The following is a 21,317-nucleotide window of genomic DNA, read 5'->3' on the forward strand; positions in this document are numbered from 1 at the left end:
AACATGCTACAATGGCCCATGGCCTTATTATATTTCATTTACAAGAATTGACATGTCAAACCTCTAAGTTAGAAAGATTACATTTCAAGGGTAAACTCAAACATGCTAACACTTGCATGTGATTAAGAATACATTTAAATGGACTTCAAATCTATAAATCACCAAAGGCAAGTGCAAATCTCCAGATCTTGAAACCTGTACCTAAAATATGCCCCAGTAACTTTGGGGTGAGCAACATAAAGCTACTCGTAGGAAATGAGCATGCATCGACCTAACGTTTTACAAATTTGTATAATTATATCATTGTGGTTCATTCCACCTAGCGTCTATATCAAAGGTGAGACTCAGGGAGCATCCTAAGCTACCTTAGATCATTTCTAGCATAAATCACATCCTCCATGCAATTTCAACAATATACAAGCATGCTATGCAAAGCAACATGATATAGATTCTCAAGGTTATCAACTTGAAATCTAAAATACGAAAACGACAAAAGTGGGTCATGCCACCTAACGTCTATGTTCCAAATGAATCTATAGGATCATTCCTAAGCTACATTTGAACATTTAAGGTATAATGTACTTAACAACATCAAGGTTTACAATGATTCATCAAAAATCATAAGACATGAATGTACTTAACAACATCAAAAGCATGCTATGATTCATTTAAAATCATAATGCACAAATGTACTTAAAAACATTAAATCGCCAATAACCAAAACCACAAGTCACAATTAAACATTAGTTGTCAACTTAGAATTGAATGTGAAAGCAAATATGGAAGACTTGGACATCAAATCTCGGATTTCCGCTGAGAACTTAATGGTTATTCCTAGCATTAACCCGCTAGGAAGACCACCCTAGTGCGCACTATAAAATGGGGAGAACTAATACCTCCCGCACTAGAGCCAAACTCTAGCCATATCACTTGTAACAATGTCCCAAGACTCTAAAATAAATAAGTTAACAACTTCTATACGTATTAAATAGCACACGAAACTACCTTCATGCACAATCAGGTTGAAACCACACAATACATGCTCTAAATCCACAACTACTATAAGATGACAATGTCAAATCTTCAGAGTGCGATTCGTTACACGCTATAATAACATCACATATCGAATCTTCAGTGTGCAACTCGTTACACGCTATAACAATATAATCTAATATTGAAAACAAGAACTGAATGATTTAATACAAGTCCAAAATCATGCTTTAAACATACTACCAATGTTAACGCATGACTAAATCATCAACGCAATAGAAACAAAAATTAATTACGTAACCTAATTAATTTCTCTAGGTTTCAAATCTCAATCGAATGACCCATAATTAATACATGTTAAACAACATAGCATGGTCATTACATATATCCATTCAAAATCTTAATTAGGCCAATGGAACAACAAAGTAAAATTTAATTAAATCATGATAATTAAATCTCTAAATTCTAAAACAACTCAAATGCCCCCAAATTAATATACGCTAGTGTACAAGCCCTAGTCATCACAAATATCAAATTAAAAACTTAATTAAATCAATGGAACCTTTAAATAGATTTTAATTAAGCCTTTTAATTAAAATCTCTAGATTTTTATACTCATCCAAATGCTCTCAAATTAAAGTATGTTAAAGAACATGCCAAGACTTAATTTAAAAGCACATCATAACTTAATTTCATGCAAGGTACGTCCATGGGAATTAATCTTTCACAAAAGAAAAATATTAAATAAAAGTTGCAATTCTTTTCCAAATAATCCAATTTTAATATTTGTTAACAAACACACCAAAGCTTAATTTCCTAGCATGTCAAAATTTAATTCTAAGTTGCATATCATCATGAGAATTAAATCTTAATCATAGAAAATAATTAAATTAAATTCTAGATTATGAACAAAAGTATGCATACAAGTTGTATAATCATGGGAAACACTCAATACAATACATACATAATCCTAAAGCATCCCCTACTTTAATTTGAGATAAAAATCTCAAAAGCCACCAAAAAGAAACGGCTCAGAATCCGACAATACTTTGGGGTTTTGTCAGGGACAACGCCGTGAACATTAACCCCAAGGTACAACTTGACTTCAAACCCGAACTCAAGAAATGACCAAAACGAAATTCCAATCGGTGGAATCGAAGGCCTCGCCAAGGCGAACATAAAATACTAAGGCAATACGGCGTTTCACTAAGGGGAAGAAGCTCAAAAGAGGAGAGAGAAGGTGGCAGCCCTTGGTTGCCATGGAATCCGGCCAAGAGAGGGGAGAGAGAGTGAAATCTGGTTTTTGTCAATTTAAGACCACCTATTTATAGAAAAACTCAAAAAGTGTCCCGAACGGGCCCCGCCAGGTCCGGAAAAGTAAAATTTGAGCAAACACGTTCAAACGGCAAAACTCCGTGAACAAAAAATAACTAAAATGAGAAAATATGAACAATGGAAGAAATGGCGTCGAAAACTGAGTCCCGAGTAGAGAGATATGCCCCGAACAAGTTCGGCGGCAATCGGGGCCAAAAACCCTAAAACTGGAGAAAAACAACTAGAAGGAAATTCTAAAAGTACATGACTCAACAAAAAGTAAAAATGAATCCCGTACGAGGCTCCAGGCTCAAAACAAGGCATTTAGCAATAACTTTCATTAATTGCACAATGGCCCCTCCAAATAGTGAAAACTGCACTAATGACCCAGAATGAAAATATCTTCCAAAAATATTTTCTTAAAAACCCCTAAAATAAAATATCTTCAAAAGATATTTATGAAAAAGACCCCAAAAAAAGAAAAAGATTCTGAAAAACTATGCATCCATGCCCCTATGGACACCAGGAGTAACCAGAGTACTTTACCGCAAAAGTAAAGATACGTATTTCATGGAAACCACTTAGAATGAAGATACGTGAAGTCAAAAATCAACTCCGAGCACGAAAAGTGAGGTTGTGCCAAAAAGTGACAAACGGAGAAAAGACAAAATAGGGAAAATGACGAAAAGTGAATAGTGTCCAAAAAGTGAAAATGTGGAAATGACTCGGTCCTTAAAGGAAGTTGTCAGTCCAAATGAAAGAGTCTCAGAAACCATTTTTGAGCACTCGAAATGACACTAAGTGATGAGAAACCGAATTCAGAAAGAAAAGACAACGGAAAAGAAAATTTATCCGCAAAATTTGAAGAAAGGGAAAGGAAGAAAAATGACCGAGTCATTACAGGTTATGTCTTCACAGTTGGTACAACTGCAGTTAGTTAGGTTTCAAAAATATAGAGGATTATAGCATTAAGAATGCAATACATATGGCAAAAAATTTAGCATCTCATTCAATGACCAAGCATATAGGACTTTGGTACCACTTCATCAGATCATTGTTGGAAGATGAGGTGTTAACACTTGAGAAGATACTTAGCACCAAGAATCCAGCCGATATGTTAACCAAGATAGTGATTACAGCGAAACTGAAATTGTGTGTAACTTCAATCGGTCTTCTAGCTTGAAGAGAAAGATGAGCACACCGGTATAATGGATTTGTTTTACTTGTGCTCTAACCTCCAAGTGGGAGATTGTTGAGATTATGGAGCCTAAATCATAAGTTTTGATGACAGTTTTGTTGTCTCGATCGATCGATACAAGTTTCCAGTTCAATCGACAAGAATAATTTTGAGATCCCGAGAGTATGAAAAATCTCACTCAAACTTAAACCTCTTTTGATCGTTCAAGGACTAAGTAAGTTCAATCGAAGATATATGTATTTGGCTCGATCGAACCCACGGTTATTTCGATCGATCGAAACCATAACCAGTTTGATCAACGTGAATAAGAAGGTGCGAGATTTGTTTCCTAAACAGAATATTTGCTTCCAAAAGGCTCTTAGACATGGGGAGCAAGTTGTTTACACTAAAATATTGGGTTTTGTATCAACCCTAGTGTGTGTGGCATATGCGTGACATATTTGAGGAGAGAAATATATATACAAGAGAGACTGTGAGACAAAGAGCAGATCAAATAGAACTTTTCTTGTAAATATCCATCATTATTGTTGACAGTGAATTTGTGCCAAACCACATAAATCTTTGTGTTTTTGTGTGATTTCTTTTTTTCTTGATTGTTTGTTTTCACATATTATATTTTATTCCATTCTTCCCAAAAGTAAATGCCGCATGTGTTGAATACAGCCTCGTATTCGGAAGAGAATGGACATTTGAAAAAGAGTATATATATATATATATATATATATATATATATATATATATATATATATATATATATATATATTATTCTTTCTATTTCAAAAAAGATGTCTTGTTTAAAGAACCGTATATCATGATTCTCCAAACAGTACATCTAACACATGTCTACTGATGGACCATGGCAATTGAAATGCATGTTAGTAAAAAATTAGAATATTAGTTGCCGAGGTTCTAGGATATCTATATATATATATTATTCTTTCTATTTCAAAAAAGATGTCCTGTTTAAAGAACCGTGTATCATGATTCTCCAAACAGTACATCTAACACATGTCTACTGATGGACCATGGCAATTGAAATGCATGTTAGTAAAAAATTAGAATATTAGTTGCCGAGGTTCCAGGATATCAAAAGGAAATCAAAGAATAGATTGTACAATAATAAGCATAATATCAATTGATGTACAATAATGGACTTCAGATCTCTGAACACGTGCTCAGGAGAATATGTTCCTAGCCTAGCATTTGTACATCGTTCTTCATCCATCATTGTCATCCATATTTATATAAGTGGATTGTACATTAAAGCATCTAGGTTTATGAAAAGAAATCATTCTTCTGTCTAATGACCCTATCAACATCTATCTTAATTTTTTTTTTTTTTTTTTTTGTTAAACGTTTATCTCATGTTGCTAATATTAAGAATCCAAATCTCACTCTTCAAAGCAAAAACAATTCGAATTTGAAGCAGCACAAATTCATATGTCATTGAAGATGCGCTCACCATCTGTGCCTGCATACCATCATGACACATATCAAATATATATATATATATATATATATATATATATATATATATATATATATATATGTATCCTTCATGTGAATAACATTGTTAATTTTTTTAGATAAAATGTGTTATTCTTTCTCTCAATGTAATGAAGATTTATCCTTATTATTTTCTTGCAAAACATGTAAAAAGGACGGACACAGGAATATATCTTATCCTTATTATTTTTTCTAGCCACATTAGATTCTCACCCTTTTGCGTGAGGGAGCAAAAGAGTCCATCAAGTAAAAAAAAAAAAAAAATGGTGGGAAGGTGATCGTGAAAAAGGAATACCGGAAAATTAAGAAGTCTCCAAAATTAGAGAAAACTTATCTTTATCCTTTTCTTTTTTTTTAGGAATCGACTTATCTTTATCTTGTTATGTAGTATCTTTTAGAATTTTTTTCATAATTGAAATATTTTAAAATTTACACTAACTAGATATATCAAATTAAATCAGTGTACCGATTGAATTGCTGTTAGAGAAGAAAACTTATTCAAAACCCTAGATAGAGAGAGAGAGTCAATCCCGAATCAAATAGTGATGTTGTGAATACTCCCGAATTTTTGTGCGTGATTCGAATACAAGATGATCATGTAATTCTTAAAATCAGATCATTGAGTAATACCTAAATCTATTGGGAAATTTGTAGAAAAAAATCTTTGAATATTTATGATCTAGGGTAAAGTGCAAAAAACCACCCTCAATTATGGGCGTTTTACAAATAACAGCCCCCCCCCCCTGGGCGAACTACAAGAAACCCCCTTGAACTATCATTTTGTTGCAGTTGAGGACAACAGTAACTTAGCTGGTCAACATCCCTCACCGAAAATGTTAAATGACATGTATACCCTCAAACAAAACGACGTAGTTTCATTAAAATTTCATATATTTAAATTTTATCCAATGACATGGCAAATTGTAATCTGAAGAGCCAATTACCAATTGACACTTCAGCAATCCACATCAAAGCTTACACACAGCACCGAAATAAGAATAAATTGTTATTCCTTTTGTTTGACTGATACCCTCAAATATATGGAACTGAGATTGCTGGATTCGCCGAAAGGGGGAGCTTGCCGTTGAATCAGTCAAAACTCACTAGAATTGGAACCAAACTAAACCACAACTCACCCAAACTAGAGACAAAAACTCACCGGAAGAGATGAATTTCACCGGTTGCATACGGTTTGATAGCTCGCTAGTTGTGTAAAGGTGAGGCTTTCGGAATTGGTTGCTGCAACTTTCTGGGTTTAATTGCTTAGTTGAGTCTTACCCTAATTAGTTGAGTTTACAAAAGCAAACCTCTTACCATAATTAGTCGAGTTTACAAAAGGGGCAATTTAACCTGTTAATAGTTGAGAATCACAGAGAATCGAAATCAATTTGGGAATTCTCTTAATTACAGAAAACTCTAAAATTAGGATTGAACCCTATGCAATCCAGTTGAGTTGGGTCTCAGTAAGTGGCTCAAAATCCACAAGCACTGGATACAGCGATGACGACGACGAACAACGAAGGCGACGACGACGAACAACGAAGGCGATCCACGACAACGATGGGCAACAACAATTGGTGATGACAATCGACGATTACGGCTTATAACTAATACAGCTCTCGATTTGGGTTCACCAAAATAAGCAATTGGGTTTCAATCTGAACATCAATTCGGCGACGAGACCATGCTCTCGATTTGGGTTCGCCAAAACAAGGAATTGGGTCTAATTTGAACCATCAATTCGGCGACGAGTGAAAGGGAGGTGTGTCGCCGGCTAAGTTACAGTTCCTATGAGGAGTGTGTAGGTATCGATGGAGAGGGGTTTTGTTTGGATTTCAATCCCCGTGTTTCATATTCAACTATTTCTCCGTCAAATGCTTCCTCTGGATATCTTCAATTCTCCGGACAAGCACACACACACACACACACACATATATATAAACACACACATAGAGCTGTTGTTTACGCTGTCGTAGTTAGAGCGACGAAATCTAATCTTACGGTTGGGTTTGATGAAGAAGATAAACAGTGTTTGTAAGAAATGGGCAATATGGTCTTTTTGTTTCACAAGGGTTAAATGGTTATTTAGATAAAATGTGGCATGCACGCGCCAATTAACGATCAAAATTTTTTTCCCGGTGGCCGGACTGGGTAAATTGCATCGAACTAGCATAGTTCAGGGGGTTAATTGCACTTTTTGTAGTTCAGGGGGGTTAATGGCATTTTGGCTAATAGTTGAGGGGGGTTTTTTGCACTTTACCCTCTGATCTATTACCAACATATATGTAATTGTGTGTATATTTCTATTTGTATATACCCTTCACAGTGTTTATTATTACAGTATCTTCTCAAACAATTTTTTCGCTAAGCACGTGATGGCTCTTTTACTCTTTACACGCAAGAAGTTTTAGAGAAACTTTAGAGAATCTGATGTGCCACGCCACGTTAGATTCGATCGTTTTTTCGGGAGTTACCCTTCAGCCCCCTTATCATTTTCCATAATAAAAACAATAAAAAGAAAAAATCAAATGAACATGAGAGTGCAGTCAGGGACGGATCACGGATGTACTGTGGACTCTAGGGGCATCACCCACTGAAATTTTTTGTTATTACATTTTATACTTTCAAATTTATATTTTTTTGCATTTATAACCACAAAATTTTAAAATTGTCACTGAAATTATGAAAAAAAAAAAAACTCCTCTATATAAATTTGTTCCCATCGTATAAATTTCTAGATCCGTTCCTGAGTGCACTGAGATAAACAAACTCTTATTTTGCATTTATATTTAAATGTAGAGTATAAATGAATAATTGCAATTCCTAAATTTAATACTTCTTTTCACCATGTACCATGATCAATTGTGATTTATGTATATGTAAATATTCCAAATAAATGCGTACAAATGAGCTCTAATTAAAAACATAACAATTTGAAAATTTTAAAAATATATTTATAATTATTTAATGAGTAATGACGGAGACCGGTGAAATAGAACAACAAACCTCTCAACAGCCTTCCAACGTATTTGACGAAAAGAAAATTATTAAATGATTTGGAATCATGTACCGGGACACACAACTGCACTTTTTATATATAGACGTTTTCATGAGATTACATATCTCTGTACATAGTCTTATTATCTTCACATATGAACGCGTCGTCATTATATATACTGTATCTCTTCTTACTTAGCCACACCATAGTAACATTAGGGCTGCAAGTTGGGTTGGTCCAACCCAGTTCAGTCTCAACTCAACCTCAACCTGAATCGGGTTGGGTTAGGCTCAAATTGTACTCAACATGGGTTATGGTCATAACCCAGCCCGAATATTTTTAGGCGGGTTGGGTCGAGTTGACGGGTTGAGTTTTTTTAAAAAACAAAATATTTTTTAGAAAATTATATATATATATTATATATATTTGATTATATTATTATTAAAAACAAATTATATATATATACATATTACATATTTTATTTAGGGCAAATCATTTTAGCCTCCCCAATTGTCTCTCTCTGAACTTGCCCCCCCCCTCCCTCCCCCTCTCTCTCTCTCTCTCTCTCTCTCTCTCTCTGCAACAACTGCAAACTACAAAATCTACAAGAATCAGAACTTCAAAACCCATATATTTCAGTTTCATCTATCTGTCTGCAACAATCAAAAGTTCAAAACCCATATCGGCATATCATTTCAGATTGTTCAAAAAATTAAAACCCAGATCTTTCAGTTTCCATCACCCGCTGTTCCAGATCGGGTTCGTCGTTCGCAAGCTTCAACCGCTGTCTCTCAACTCTCAAGTTTGCCCCATTCTGTCTCTCTCTGCAACTGCTAACTTGAATGTATGGGGACGGCGGTAGAAAGAGAAAGAGAAAGAAGAGAGAGGAGAGAGAACGGAGAAAATATATATATATATATATATATATTTGGGTTTTGGGTTAGGTTCGGGTTGAGCCCGAGCCCAACCCGAACATGAACCTGATTTGTAAACTTAAAGTCCAAATTTCAAATTTTCGAGTTGGGCTTGGATTGAGCTGGGTTAGCCCGCCCAAGTTATAGTCCTAAGTGACATATATTTGGAGACCGATCTAGCTGCTGAATGGCAGAATGAGGAGCTTTGCGGAAGTAGAAGTTCGGAATTTCCTAACCTAGCTAAACGACATAAAGCAAACAAAAGTATCAATAATAAGGTGTTGTTTGATAAAATTAAAAAATAAGTATAGAAAATTTTAAGAATTGAATTTTATACAATGAAGTTTTGAATCAATAATTAAAAATTAAATATTTTTTAATATTTTTAAAATTCTTCATTAAGTAAGAAGTTATAATTCTATCACCTAAAATTTTAGGTTATCAAACGGCTTGATTAAATAAATATTTAATTTATTAAGAATTTATCGCACTATAAAATTATCAAACAACACATAAGATAATTAATGTTCATTACCACTCGATGGGATCTCACATGGCCCACTTAGGGCTTTCTTGTAGTTTTTTTAATTAAAATTTATTAGTTGGCCTCAAATGGAAAGCTGAAGTGCTCCCATCCGCACAATTGTTATTGTGGGATCCAAACAAGAAATCTAACTATAAGAGGCATTATATATATATATATATATATATATATATATATAGAGGCTATAAGTGGTTAAAAAGGAAAAAGAGTATAAGTGGGAAAAAGCTTCACTTACTTCTTCGAATGAAATTAATAATAAGAGCCAATAGAGCAAATCAAAATCCCAACTAGCAAGATCAATAAAAAAAAATAATAATAAGATAACAAAAGAATAAAGTGAGAATCCAATCCCATTGAAAAAGATAACAAATAAACAAAAAGAAAGAATAATTGTAAACTAGTGGAGCCACCAAACCAACAATTTAGCTGACTTGTCATCCACCATCAACCCTATCTGAGCAAGACACGTGGGCCCTACAACCCACATGACATCTTGCCATGTCAGCAGAACCAATACCCTTAACCCCCCATATCATACTTCTATAAATATCATCAACCTAAGCCTCTGGTGTAGCTTCAATATCTGGAAAATGAAGCCTCAGCAGCACCTCTTCAGTGATAGCTCTGTGATGGTTGAATCCAAGAAGACGATAGGAGAGGTGCTGGAGAAGGCTTATGAGGCTGCCATGGTGGCCATTTTCCAGACCTGTCGGAAAGGAAGTCAGAAAGAACAAGGTCGTCCGATTCCCAAAGAGATTGAGAGACGAAAAAAGAGCTTCCATGTAGAAGATCCCATCAGAACTGTGATGTTCTTGGGGTCATGGAGCCACACTTAGGCTTGGATTTTAATTTGTAATATATAATATAGAAATTTTAGAGACAATTCGACATATAAATTTATATATGTATGTATGTATGATCATGAATCAATAGCCCTTAAAAATTGTTGATGAAGATATATTATTTGGGTGATAGTATGTATAATAATCGAAGTTGGCATTGTTGTGCCTTTATTGATGTAATAATTGTCTTTATACCTTTTATATGTATATCCCATATCCATGTTTTATTTTGAGACACATATTGTATTCTTTAGACTGTTTAAGGGCAAATTTGGACTTTAAAACCATTAATGCTCCAATTAGGGAATGAGTTTAAAAGCACTCCCAAACTGCTCTTATCAAACTAAAAAACAATATAAACATATAATATAGTTTTGATACCTTTTTTTTCTTTTCAAATGTTTGCCAAGATAAAAAATAAATAAAAAATGTAGATCAATTTCACTAGTCATAGTAGGAGTATAGGACTTGAAAATCCTCAAATCATATTATCACATAGAATATTTTCAAACATTAATGTTAAAACTTTAAAAGTAGAAAACCCTTCTTGGAAAATGGCAATATTTAATTGGACAATCGCAAAAAGCAAAGTATCAACACGAGTGATTGAGCCCCTCAATAAATTTTGGTGATGTAGTAATTTACATTAATTTTTTTTTTGATGTATTGTCTTGAAAATCACAAAGTTGAAAATGTAACTAGTTTGAAAAGTATATTAGTAATATGTTGAAAAATGTACAGTAACACCCCACTATTAGAATAGGTGATGTTCTTGTAGGTTCGACATAGGTTGCAAAGTAGCTAGCTTGAGTTGGCAAAGTTTATGCAATGGGTTCCAGGAAGTATAAACCAAAGTCACATGGAGCGAAAACGAATTCGAAAATATAAAAATGACAAAATTAACACAAAATGAAAATAAGAGCAAAGCGGGAGAGCAGAATCCGTTAAGAAGGATTGTGTAATTTAGGTAAGAACCGTCATAAGGACGGTAAGAATAGTTTCAAAGGTAGATTCAGGAAAATTTGACTTTAGAGGCTCAAAAGGAGGTTTCAGGTTCCATTAAGATAAATACCTGTTTATATCTAAACTATATATCTGAGTAAATGAAATCAAATCCATCAAGCAACATTGATCAATCTAATAAACACTAGCACCAGCAAAGACGCACACGTCCACATTACACATTGCTAATAAATAAAGCCAAACACTCAGGTAGATACCATCTTTTAACTGTTATCCCCATAAAACATTACTAAATAAATAAAGGCAACACAGGTACACATCATCATCAAGCATTTCAGTAACATTTCAGCAAATAACGAGAAAATTCGGTCTCTAGCAACAGCAAGAAAATTTTCCCAAATGGCAATGCATGCCTACTGTAGTCATCATGGCTAAAATTCGCTACTGCTGTCGAACTTCAGCTTTCTTCTTCTGCCAGAGACGATCAACTGCACTGTCAGCATCTCCCTGCAATATAAGTAACAAAATCAGTCGCTATACCCCCCAAGTATAATAACTTCCGCATGTCAATATGCAATCCACCCAACAAAATATCACGGGAAAGATGCTATAGCATGCATTTCAAAGATCATTATGGTCTTTTCTTTTCATAAGGATTAGATAAATCATCCATTCCTAAAACTGCCTTAAAAAGACTAGGAGCATCGACAGTGAAGATCATAGTCATATCATTGCCCTCACCATAAAACGCCATAAGAGGAGGGAGGTTATATGGGTCACAATCTCTATTAATAATTAGAACCAAATCATTCAGAAAGCTATTTACTGAATGAAGAAAACACAAGGAAAAACTGTTAAAAAAGAAATCATGTACATATATAAATATTAATATGGTTAACAAAGTCATTGCCACCTCAAGAAACTAATGGCACTCTCTTACACCAAAAAGAAATTGTTTCATTTTACATGATCAGTATAAGATTGTTATATTTCTATATATGCAATATAAGACTGATGAATCTACAACAAAATCACTCCCTCAGTCCCTCTTCCAGAAAAGCTTCCCTCTCTCTACCAACTTACGCATTTCCTCCCCTTTATTATATATCTACTCACAATCTACCCCTTCCTCTTCCTAATAAATTACCGTCACCCATCACTAATCAAAAATAAAATAAAAATTACCATTACCATCAACCAATTTCATTCTATCCTCTAATTGAGATCAAAGGGAAGTCAAATCATCTAGAGAGGGGGAGATTTCAAGCGTGCAGAACTCTGTGCCTTATTTTTATTGATTTTCTTTCATTTCATTTGAATTATTAAAGATTGAAAGAAACGGATGCATCTAGTAGATTACTGATCTCTAGAGGCAAATATATAACCATAGCCATGAATAGTTCCACAGCATGGTTTTTCAGACTTGCGCGGTGATGAGCACATTTTATATCATGATTACTATCTTTAAATTATAATTACCAGTCCTTATTATTAAATAATTTAATATGTTTATGTTAAACATTTTGTTGTCAGAGATTGTTGGTCTATTGTCTTGTGATTGTGTAGTGTTCTATGAATTTTCTAGTGAAAATGGGCAGCAAAAGACAGCAGCTAGCATGTGAAAATGGACAGCAACTTGTGCAAATGGCCTTTAGTTTATTTGGCTATTTACAAGCGCCACTGTAACTGCAGAAATGGAGAGGGAAAAAAAAAAAGGTGGGGAGAGCTAGGAGTTCAAGGCTGTTTTAGCATATGGTTTTGAGGCTGTTTTTGCAGCTGTTTTACAACAGCTGCTATTTCTTCTTTTCCTTTGCTTATGTTTTCTTTCTTTTGTTTGTTTAAAGTGTTAGTTATTGTAGGTGCACAAAATTTTGGACCGAACGTGACAGTTCGATCAGAAGAGAATTCTATGCTCAAACACTCGTTGAGAATACAATTAATCAATAAATAAGAAAGAAAGAGATCAAGGAAGAACAAGAACTAATAGTGCCGAGAATGGTCTATCTTCTCTTGGGTCTTGCCCTTTGTATTTATATTCATACAATGAGACTTTTTTGGAACCGTTATTTGTACATTACATATATAGATTTGATTTTCTGCTGATTCTTTGTGATTTGCTGGTGAGCATTACTCTCAGCCGTGTTGACCAAGGCCTTCGGATTTGGGCTTGCTGGGCTGATCCTTACTTCATGGGCCAAATCAATGTCTGGTGTGTTTCTTCTGGGCTTTTGGCAAATTAATATGTCCTGGGCTTCTTTCCTCGGCCCAATGCATTTGGCTGGCCCTATTGTTTGGTTTGCTGCCATGTGTCGTTTTGTGAGTGGTGGGAAAATTTCCCTCCACAGTTATGTCGTTCCAATTTCCTCGACTAGGGTTGAGGAGGAAACCCCATTAATGAAATGGTCTTCTAGCAAAAGATTGTTTTCACTTTCTTTCAATTATTCTTTTTTTTTTCTTTTTTTTTTTTTGACAAGTAAGAATGTATTACAAAGCATTCAAGAGTCAAATTATTTAATTATGATTTAGCATACATTTCTAGCTATTGTAGATCTAAATGATAAATGTTAAATCGATGAGTACTGGTACATTCTTCTTTTTTCTTTTTTCTTTTTTCTTTGTTCTTTTTTGAGGAAAAGTTAACAAAATTTGTTAGATCATTGTACAAGGAAAAATTAGGAACCAAATCCCACAGTTAGATTGATCTTGTGCAAGGTAAACATATGAATTTTTAATTCTTTTTATTCTTCTCAGATTTTTTGTTTAAAAATAAAATAGATCAAACTAGCAGAAATACAATACATATTGAACTACTTAGTAAGTCAACAATACTTAGGAGCATGACAGAGAGGACTCGTGAAGAAGAGAATGATGACAAGTCAAAGCAGGTAAGGAATTTTGAACGAGAGGAAACTGACGATAAGAATAGGGATGAAGGTGATGGAAACGGCAATAATACTGCTAAGACAATGTTGACGATGATGATGACAAGAGACAATTATTGATTTGAATCTATCCATTTTATTTTTCATTATGTCAATTTCGCAATGCTTGTATTGATTAGACAATTTAGACCATATTAAATGTTCAAGCAGGTATATTTTGTTTACTTGATGGAACAATTTTTCATTGTTATCTTTCCAAAAAGTTCCAATTTTCAAGAAGATTTTGATCAATTTTTCATTATTATATTCCCAAAAAAAAATCAATTTTACAAGATTTCAACCCTTGTATCTAGGGTATCACCTAATACAAATCAATGATGTATACTAATGAACAAGTGGCAGCTCCTTGATTTTCTTTTTATTATTAATTTTTTTTTATTTGATAAGTAGGCAGCACCTTGAATTTTCAAGGTGAACATCACTCATGATTGTTTCAACACATTGATAATTTCTGACATATTCCTTATTACTTTTTCCTTTTTGTTTTATGTTGAGAACTAGCAATATTTAAAGACATTTGTGCATGATTGTTACCCATGTCTGTTATATATGGTCATTTTTTGTTGACCGTGTGGTACTTGACACGGATTGTTCATGCATTTAGAATAGTCCATGCAACATATTCACTATCAAAGCAACATACAAGTGTCTCTCTTATTTGTGCATTGGTGAAAAAATAGTATTCTGAAATAGTGACCACACCTTTAAGACCAGAGAAATTAATGAATGATGCAATATCAAATGTGAATCTATATTAGTCAACTTTTCATAAAAATTGATGCTGCAATTTTCCCTATCTATCCTAACATATCCAGTACAGCGACTTTAACCATGCTTACATCAGTAATATTTGGCAATGGAAGGAAATATTTGGCTATGATGCCAAAATGGATAAAAAAGTTAGGCAGACCCAGATCTGAAAAATTAACATTTCTAAATACGAAATGCATGCAAAGTTAGAAGAAAATCTTCCCATCATCAGTATAAACAACCCATTACCCATGCAAAAATATAAAATAACAAAAAAGGCATAAACACATATCAAAACTAAATGAGCTAGAGTACGAACCTGGGCCCGGACAAAACCACAAAGAGCAAAGGTGGTAAATTGACCGGTATAGATACCGTTCTCATCCAGATGTCCAATATTAATCTGCACAGATGCGTGGTCCTTTGAAGTAATCAGCCTGTTTGTTGCTGAACTGCAATTGCATGCAAATTTTGTAATTAGCATGAGTTAAATTAACCACGATGTTACTGTTGCTGTGAAAAGATATAGCATCATATACCATTTCCTAGGGATGTAAAGATCCATGTTTTGCCCCTCATCGTTCTGCATCTTTGCTGAAGATCTAAAAGCTCTATAGAAGATCCAAAAACCTAATCCCACAACATTAATAATCAGAAATTAAAAAATATATATATAAACATATAAATTTAGAAAATCTAGACAGTGGTTTTGTCAGACAGTCCAATGTTTTAAATTGTCAGAATTTTTTCCCGTTTAATTATATACTCATACTTGTTTCTTGCTGTGATACCAGTTATTAGCTACTTTAGTAAGGAGTGCAATATAAGGCTGTAATACCACCGTGACCACCACTGACCAGCACAAATTCCACTCCCACCACCACTATCACTGCCTCTACACTATTGCTTGCACCATCATAACAATAGCGCTGTTCGTCACAATTATACTATACCACTAGAAATGTTTTATTTTAGCATTCAAGACATGTGGGATATGTGCCTTTTAAAGTTTCAAATGCTTGCTCAAAAAATAATGATTTTAAATTATGGGATAATATCACTTACCTCCCTCTCGAGGTTAGGCCTAATTATAGGAAGTACCCCTAACATTTTAAAAATAACATAAACCTCCCTCAAATGTGTTCGGTGGAATCCATATTAAATGACTAATATATCCTTCATTTATAAAATAAAAAATATTAGCAACAGGTGAAATGACAAAGCTACCCACAAACTCTCTCTTCTCTCTCTCAAACATCTATTCACTTTCTCTCTCTCTCACATCACTACCTCCATTACACCTCCACCACTCCAACCACCATCTCCATCACCCAATGCCCACCACCACCACGCCCAACAGTATCACCGTATTCCACCATCACCCCTACCCACTACCCACCCTCATCCAAGCCCGAAGGCACCACCACCGCCTTGTCCAACCACACTAATCTTCATTGTTCAAAAAAACCTATTAAGTGAACAGTTCCGGCGACCTTCATTCCTTCCATTATTTCCGGTTAAGATACTACAAAACCAAAGCTGCAGATCCACTTCCGATAACGGCTTTCACCAAACTGAGCAACTTCAGTTTTGGGATTGTTTTCCTTGATTCTCTTTTTTTGTTTCATGAAAAAAAAAATAAAAAAATAAAAAAAAAAAGAATCAGTTTCTAATGTTTGTCTTGTGTTTCCCCATGAATCATAAAAAAAATAATAATAATAATAATATCGATTTATAAATTTGTGATGAAAAAAAGTTTGCCACAAATTGCCAATGCAATCAATCCGTTCCCCCACAAACATAGGGCAAATCGATGGACGTCGGAATCGATGGAGCCCATAGTCGTCGATGGATGGGAGAAACTAGTTGATGGGTCTGTCTTCACCGTCAAGTTTGGTCGTTGTTGATGGTGCTTTCCGGTCAGAGAGTGACCAGTATATATAATATATGTATATATAGAGAAGAGTTGAACCATGTATATACATGGGGAAAAAATCATGCATACAGATTAGGAGGTTTTCCAAATTAGAGTTTAGAGAGAGAAATGAGAGGTTTTGGAAATAGAATTTAGAGAGAGAGAGGAGAGGTTTCGGTAATAGAATTTAGAGAGAGAGAGGAGAGAGCTTGAGTTAGAGAGAGCTTGAGTTAGAGAGAGATTTAGTTAGAGAGAGAGTTAGAAAGGAGACAGCCTTAGATTTAGTAAAACGTGCAATTTTTTATCCTTACAGTTAGGGTAAATAAGTAATTTTTTATTTAAAAAGAGTTTCTAGGGAGTTTATAAGGGTAAATGTGGTATTTCACATTAAAAAAGGATGACATCAGCAAAAAAAGGTCATTGACGGGCTACCGGAAGGGGCAAAGTGTTATGTCGGAGCCAACTTTGAAGGAGGTTTCTGTAATTTTTGAAACGTTAGGGGTACAGCTTGCAATTAGGCCTAACCTCGAGGGAGGTGAGTGCTATTTCCCTTAAATTATTGATACATTTAAAAGGTATTGGGCACATATTTGCAAGGAGACGCGGCGTCCAATATCAATATTATACGAACAAGATTCTTTAAAAAACCCGAGTATCTAAAAAGACTAAAATCCTTGTTACACATTTCCTTAACATCATACTGTAATACGATACTATTCACACACTCCATTAGTGTATATGATTATTCTTTGAAATTTAATCAACTAATGAACTATGTTTTAAACAAGAAAAAAAATAGTAATTCAATAAGTTAGTTACAAATTAATATTCATAAAAAAAATTCACCCAATTCTAAACAATAAATTAATTTGTGTCCTCAACTTTTTCACTTCGAAAAAAAAAATTAAACGATTTTTTTGTAATGTAGTGCAAGCTATGAGCAACTCCTCTTCCTCGGCTAAAAATTGGAGGGTAGTACAAGACTGTGAGTGTGGAGTTTCCGAAACAATTACAGCTCTACTTTAATTTCAATAAAGTGACGTCAGTATTTCAGAAAGAATATAAGTACGTTTTATATAACCAAAAAAAAAAAAAAAACAGGGTTAGACACAAATAGAATCACATAATCCAAAATTTCTATGTTGCCTTCAAAAGCATGGATCGAAATTCAAGAGAAATAGTTCATGCTTTAAACTAATTTTCATCTAATTCCAATTCGAAAAAATAAATCCCAAACATAGCAAACCCCAATTCATGAATGTTATTGTAAAAGCAATAAAACACTCGCAAAACTCATAGAACGAGATTATCAAAGTATCCATATATAAGGCGGTTGAATGTTCCAATATCCTCTAAATCTCATCTTATTGAGTGTTTCAAATACATAAAAATAAATCAATAAACATACACTAGGATTTCAATATCTGTCGGTGAATCAAATCTCACACACACACACACACACATATATATATATATAATACAGAGAGAGAGAGGGTGTACCTGAGACGTCGATACCGCGTATGTGTTTGGGAACGGGAATGCGCTAGAGCGGCGACTGAGACTTCAGCTCACAAATATAAGTGAGATAAAACCCTAACGTCATGTGTATACTTAGGGCCTGTCTGGAAGGTGGTTTGTTATTGTTTTGGGTGTTTTAGTTTTGCATTTTGGGCCCATATTACGTTTGGAGTGGCCTGCTGAAGTATTGAACAGTAGTAAAACATTTCCAAAATAATGACCCAAACCCATATTACCAAATTGGTGATATTGGGTGATGTGGTCACTGTAGCGGAGATATCAGGCCCAAAAACTGATATCAAACTTATATTAGTTACTGTAGCGGCCATAACAGGTATAAAACCTCGTGTTTCAGAAATCCTACCCATTTTCTCCTCTCATTTCTCTCTCTTCTCGCAGCTCAGTTGAGGCGATTTAATGGGCGATTCTTCCTTTAATATAAATTTGGGCTGTGCTCTACAACTGCAAGTAATTTTACACTTTGACATTTAAAATTAAAATTATATTAGATATAGTCCATGGTTCTTTTTTTCTTCATACTTGGAACTTCTTCTTGTTTCTTTTTCTTTTTTTCCAGGTAAGTTCATACTTTGAACTTTGATAGCACAACTGCATTTTTCTTCCCTTTTCCTGAACTTATTCAGATGAATTGTTTGGCTATGATGGTTGCTTCATTTCAACACTAAGAACAAATTAAATGTTTTTTTTCCTTGGCTAAGGAAGTTTGGAAGTGCTTCATGTCTTGCTGCAAATGGGAGGGTGTCCTTCAATATGCTAATTTGCAGGAGGTGGTCCAGTGGTTTGAAGCTCAAAGTTGCTAGAAATCTGTTTTGTGCCATTTTTTGGCAAATTTGGAGTAGAGAGGAACTCAGACTTGGTGAAGACAAGAAGAGAGATACTGGTTTGCTTTGATTGCATTCAGTTCCTTGGGCTCGGTATAGAAGATTGATTTTGGTAGTATTTTTTGTTTGATCTTTGGCTGGAGTACTTGCTTTGTACCTCCAGTGTGTATTTTGTATCAGGAATAAAATTGGGATATGTGACCTGTTTGTTACTAGATCTTGATCTTGATTGCAACGCTTTATCTTCTTGATGTCAATGAAATTGCCTTTTAATGATGACTGTTTTAATAAAATTAGCAACTTTGCAAAATTAGCAACTGCGACTCTTCTAATAAAATAAAGAAAGAAAGAATTTTAAATTATCAAAAATCATAAAAATAACAAAATAAAAAAATGAACTATTACATATAAATTTATAATTATATTAATAAATAGTATTTACCGACAACAAAAATAACTTTCCAAATGCTATTTTCTTTTCTTCAAATTATCAAAATACAAAACAGTCGTTACCAAATATGATTCTGATTTTTAATAAAAACACACCAATATCAAAACGATTGTTTTCATATCATATCAAACAATAACTCTTATTTGATATCGCAATCCAAACGGCCCTTAGCATTTTCTAAATATGTTCTATTTTTATATATATATAAAACTTAAATCATTTCTGGTTATTTGTCCCCTCACTTTCTACATTTGACGAGACACATGCACATAACATAAAATATAAACCCTCACTTTCTACATTTGAAGGGAAACATGCCTGTAATATAAACAAGAAAATGAATCCTTCATATATTTGTTGCGTAGCTTCCGCATTAATTGTCCACTTTTTATTTTAGCTCTTCCAAAGTAATTGTTCTTTTGTTTTTTTTAGCTATTTTGGACAAGTGTATCAACCTCATAATATATATATATATATATATATATATATATATATATAAAACAAAAATATGTATACACATTTATACATGAAAGTAAAATTTAGATAAATTTTTCTAAACAAATGACGTGTAAAGAATTGTATTAAAAAAATATAAGATCTAGAATATGAGAAATATACCATTGTTGATATTTTGTGAGAACGGAAATTTTAAGAGAATGCGCGAATTAGGATATAGAATATAAGAAATATACACTTGCAGATATTTTTGCAAAGAGTAGAAAAATTTAGAGAAGCTTTCATTGCACTATAAATATCACAAAGTGGTGGGCTATCAAAACCAAGATAAGCCCTCTAATTTTCAAATCTCTAAATTTTTTTATTATAGAAAAAACTACACTTCTCCTCTATAGAGCAATTCATATCAAAAACTTAAATGACAACGTTCTGAGTGGGCACGAGTTGTAACATTTTATGGAGTAATTTATTATCGCTCTTGAACGACAGCGTTTTTAAGCATGTATTTCTTATTTATAACCTTTCATTAGCTAATTTGCCTCTAATATTGAAATTTTAAGTGTTGAATGTACTAATTTAAAAATCTATTTGATAATATTTTAATTTTAAGCTATCAAAATATAAATGTCTCAAAATTGTTAACTTAAGCTAAACATATAAAATTTTAAGTTCGAGAACTAGATAAATCATTTGCAATTTGATCACACAAACTAACCATAAATACTTGATCGAATTGTCTTTTTGTGGTGTCAATTTTAGATAATGTCAAATTTTCAGCAATATTAGGTGGAGTCTAAAATTGAAAATCCTCTATTATTCAAAAATTTCATTTGTGACAACAGTCTTTCGAAAGTAATTGCGAATAACTGCACAAGCAATAACGATATTTCTCTGCACTTCAAATTTATAAGGTGTCATCCTTTTCAAGATTGGAAAACAATCCAAATGCTCATTCAATCACATTCCTTAGCTTAAAGTGTGCCTGGTTAAATAGCTCTTTTTTTGTCATGGGGTGACCACCATTTCGAAAGTTAACTAACCAATATTGTACATTGCGATAAAGTACCATAAGGGCCTGTTTGGTATGTGTAATGTTTTGTGGTGTAGTGTTCCAGACCTGCTACAGTACCACAAATAATATTTATTTACAATGTAATGTGTAAAAAAAAATAAT

At 33.7% G+C, this 21,317-nt stretch overlaps 1 protein-coding gene across 1 annotated transcript; it reads right to left on the reverse strand.

Annotated features, from left to right (window-relative positions):
* Window positions 1-11,424: 11,424 nt before the first annotated feature.
* On the reverse strand, window positions 11,425-18,514 carry LOC132306228 (small ribosomal subunit protein eS21). Its single transcript, XM_059803550.1, has 4 exons — window positions 18,377-18,514; window positions 15,501-15,591; window positions 15,281-15,413; window positions 11,425-11,776 (listed from the first exon to the last, which is right to left on the reverse strand). Exons 2-4 carry the CDS (start codon window positions 15,548-15,550, stop codon window positions 11,711-11,713), a joined length of 249 nt encoding a protein of 82 aa, XP_059659533.1. The 5' UTR covers window positions 15,551-15,591; window positions 18,377-18,514; the 3' UTR covers window positions 11,425-11,710.
* Between the last annotated feature and the right edge of the window lie 2,803 nt (window positions 18,515-21,317).

This window comes from Cornus florida, unplaced genomic scaffold (genome assembly GCF_030987335.1).
Source record: "Cornus florida cultivar Cherokee Brave unplaced genomic scaffold, ASM3098733v1 CherokeeBrave_3.0.0_Hap2_Chr05, whole genome shotgun sequence".
In the NCBI taxonomy this organism is placed as follows: domain Eukaryota; kingdom Viridiplantae; phylum Streptophyta; class Magnoliopsida; order Cornales; family Cornaceae; genus Cornus; species Cornus florida.